The sequence below is a fragment of the Octodon degus genome, unplaced genomic scaffold (genome assembly GCF_000260255.1).
Source record: "Octodon degus isolate 3935 unplaced genomic scaffold, OctDeg1.0 scaffold00054, whole genome shotgun sequence".
NCBI lineage: Eukaryota > Metazoa > Chordata > Mammalia > Rodentia > Octodontidae > Octodon > Octodon degus.
In genome coordinates this window covers 299,958-301,269 of record NW_004524630.1, presented here as the reverse complement: position 1 = coordinate 301,269, position 1,312 = coordinate 299,958, and the positions used below count along the sequence as shown (strand labels likewise).

The following is a 1,312-nucleotide window of genomic DNA, read 5'->3' as shown; positions in this document are numbered from 1 at the left end:
CCTCCCGCCACCCCGCCCGCCCCGCAGCCCCGCTCCCACCGCCGCGCTCCCCAGCCTCGCGGCGCGCACCTCTCCCTGGAGTACAGCCGCAGCTGCTGCTCCTGCCGCCTCTTCCGGATAAACGCCATGGAGGGCGGGCGCGGGCCGGGAGCGCGCGGCGGCGGCCTGGCTTCCCGAGGGCGACCGAGCCCACGCTGCGCCCTGCCCCGCTCCCGGCCGCGCTCACCGCTGCATCCCGCGTGGGGACTCCGGCGGCGCCGTGACTCAGGGCCGGAGGAGGGGCGCGCGGTCGGCACCGGGACGCTCCGGGGACCTGGCCCGGACCGGAACCACGCTCCCGCCGCTCACCCTTGCCGACCGACCTTGCAGGGAGGGCTGCGCTGGAAGACTTCAGTTTGCTGGGGGCAGGAACTTGAAATACATTTAGGGTCTTAGATTCCAGCTCTCAAACGTTCAAATAGGTCTCATGACTTTATAACAGTTCTAGTGAGATGTAACTCACATACCAAACAACTTAGTTTTAGTGTATTCACAGTTCTGTGGCTTTCATCACAATTTAGAGCATTTTCATCAATTCAGACATACCCTGTAGCCATTACTACCCGAAACTGCCTATGCTCATACCCCCTTCCCTAGCAAACTACTGAACTAATGTCTCAAAGAATTTGCCTGCTCAGGACTTTTCAGAGGACTGTGGCCCACAATACCTTCTGCATCTGACTCTTTCCCTTTAGCATAATGCTTTCAAGGTTCGTCTGAGCCGTTAATGTGACTAGGCTCTTCATTCCCTTTTACTGCCGAAACTTACTCCCTTGTGTGCATGTAGTACATTTAGTTTATATTTATGCACTGAAGAATCCTGCTGCACACATTCAGGTGCTAGTTTTTGTACAGACATATGCTTTCCTTTCTGTGCATCAGAATTGGTATCTAGGAGTGAAATTACTGGGTCATACGGTAATCGTGCCTCTAAACTGGGAAGAAACTCTCAGCCGGTTTCCAAAGAGGCTGCGCCACCCAGCGTACTTCCACTAGCCGTGTAGAAAGCTTCCAGCGTCTCTGCGTCTTTGCCAGTCTTTGCTTGGTTTGCCTTGGTTTGTTTTTCTGAGACAGGGCCTTTCTGTGTAACCTAATCCAGAGAGATCTTGCCTCAGCCCCTGCAGTCCTGAGATTACTGGCGTGGGTCGCTGCTGATACTTGTTTTATCTGACTTTTATTAGAGCTGCCCTAACGCGTATGACGTGTTTTACAGTGTGCATGAGTTTTTAGCACTCTGAGAATAAGGCTGTGACTGTTTACCTCTCAGGGACTC

The 1,312-nt window shown here is 54.3% G+C and overlaps 1 protein-coding gene across 2 annotated transcripts in view; it reads right to left on the bottom strand.

Annotated features, from left to right (window-relative positions):
• Nsmaf (neutral sphingomyelinase activation associated factor) overlaps window positions 1-357 on the bottom strand; it is an 84,435-nt gene extending 84,078 nt beyond the window's left edge. Inside the window, exon 1 of one of the 2 annotated variants that reach the window (XM_023717679.1) lies at window positions 70-357. In XM_023717679.1, coding sequence (XP_023573447.1) covers window positions 70-128 — 59 coding nt within the window. In that variant the 5' untranslated portion in view covers window positions 129-357. The remainder of the gene's footprint in view (window positions 1-69) is intronic. The other variant, XM_023717680.1, reaches the window with a different exon arrangement.
• Window positions 358-1,312: the final 955 nt, after the last annotated feature.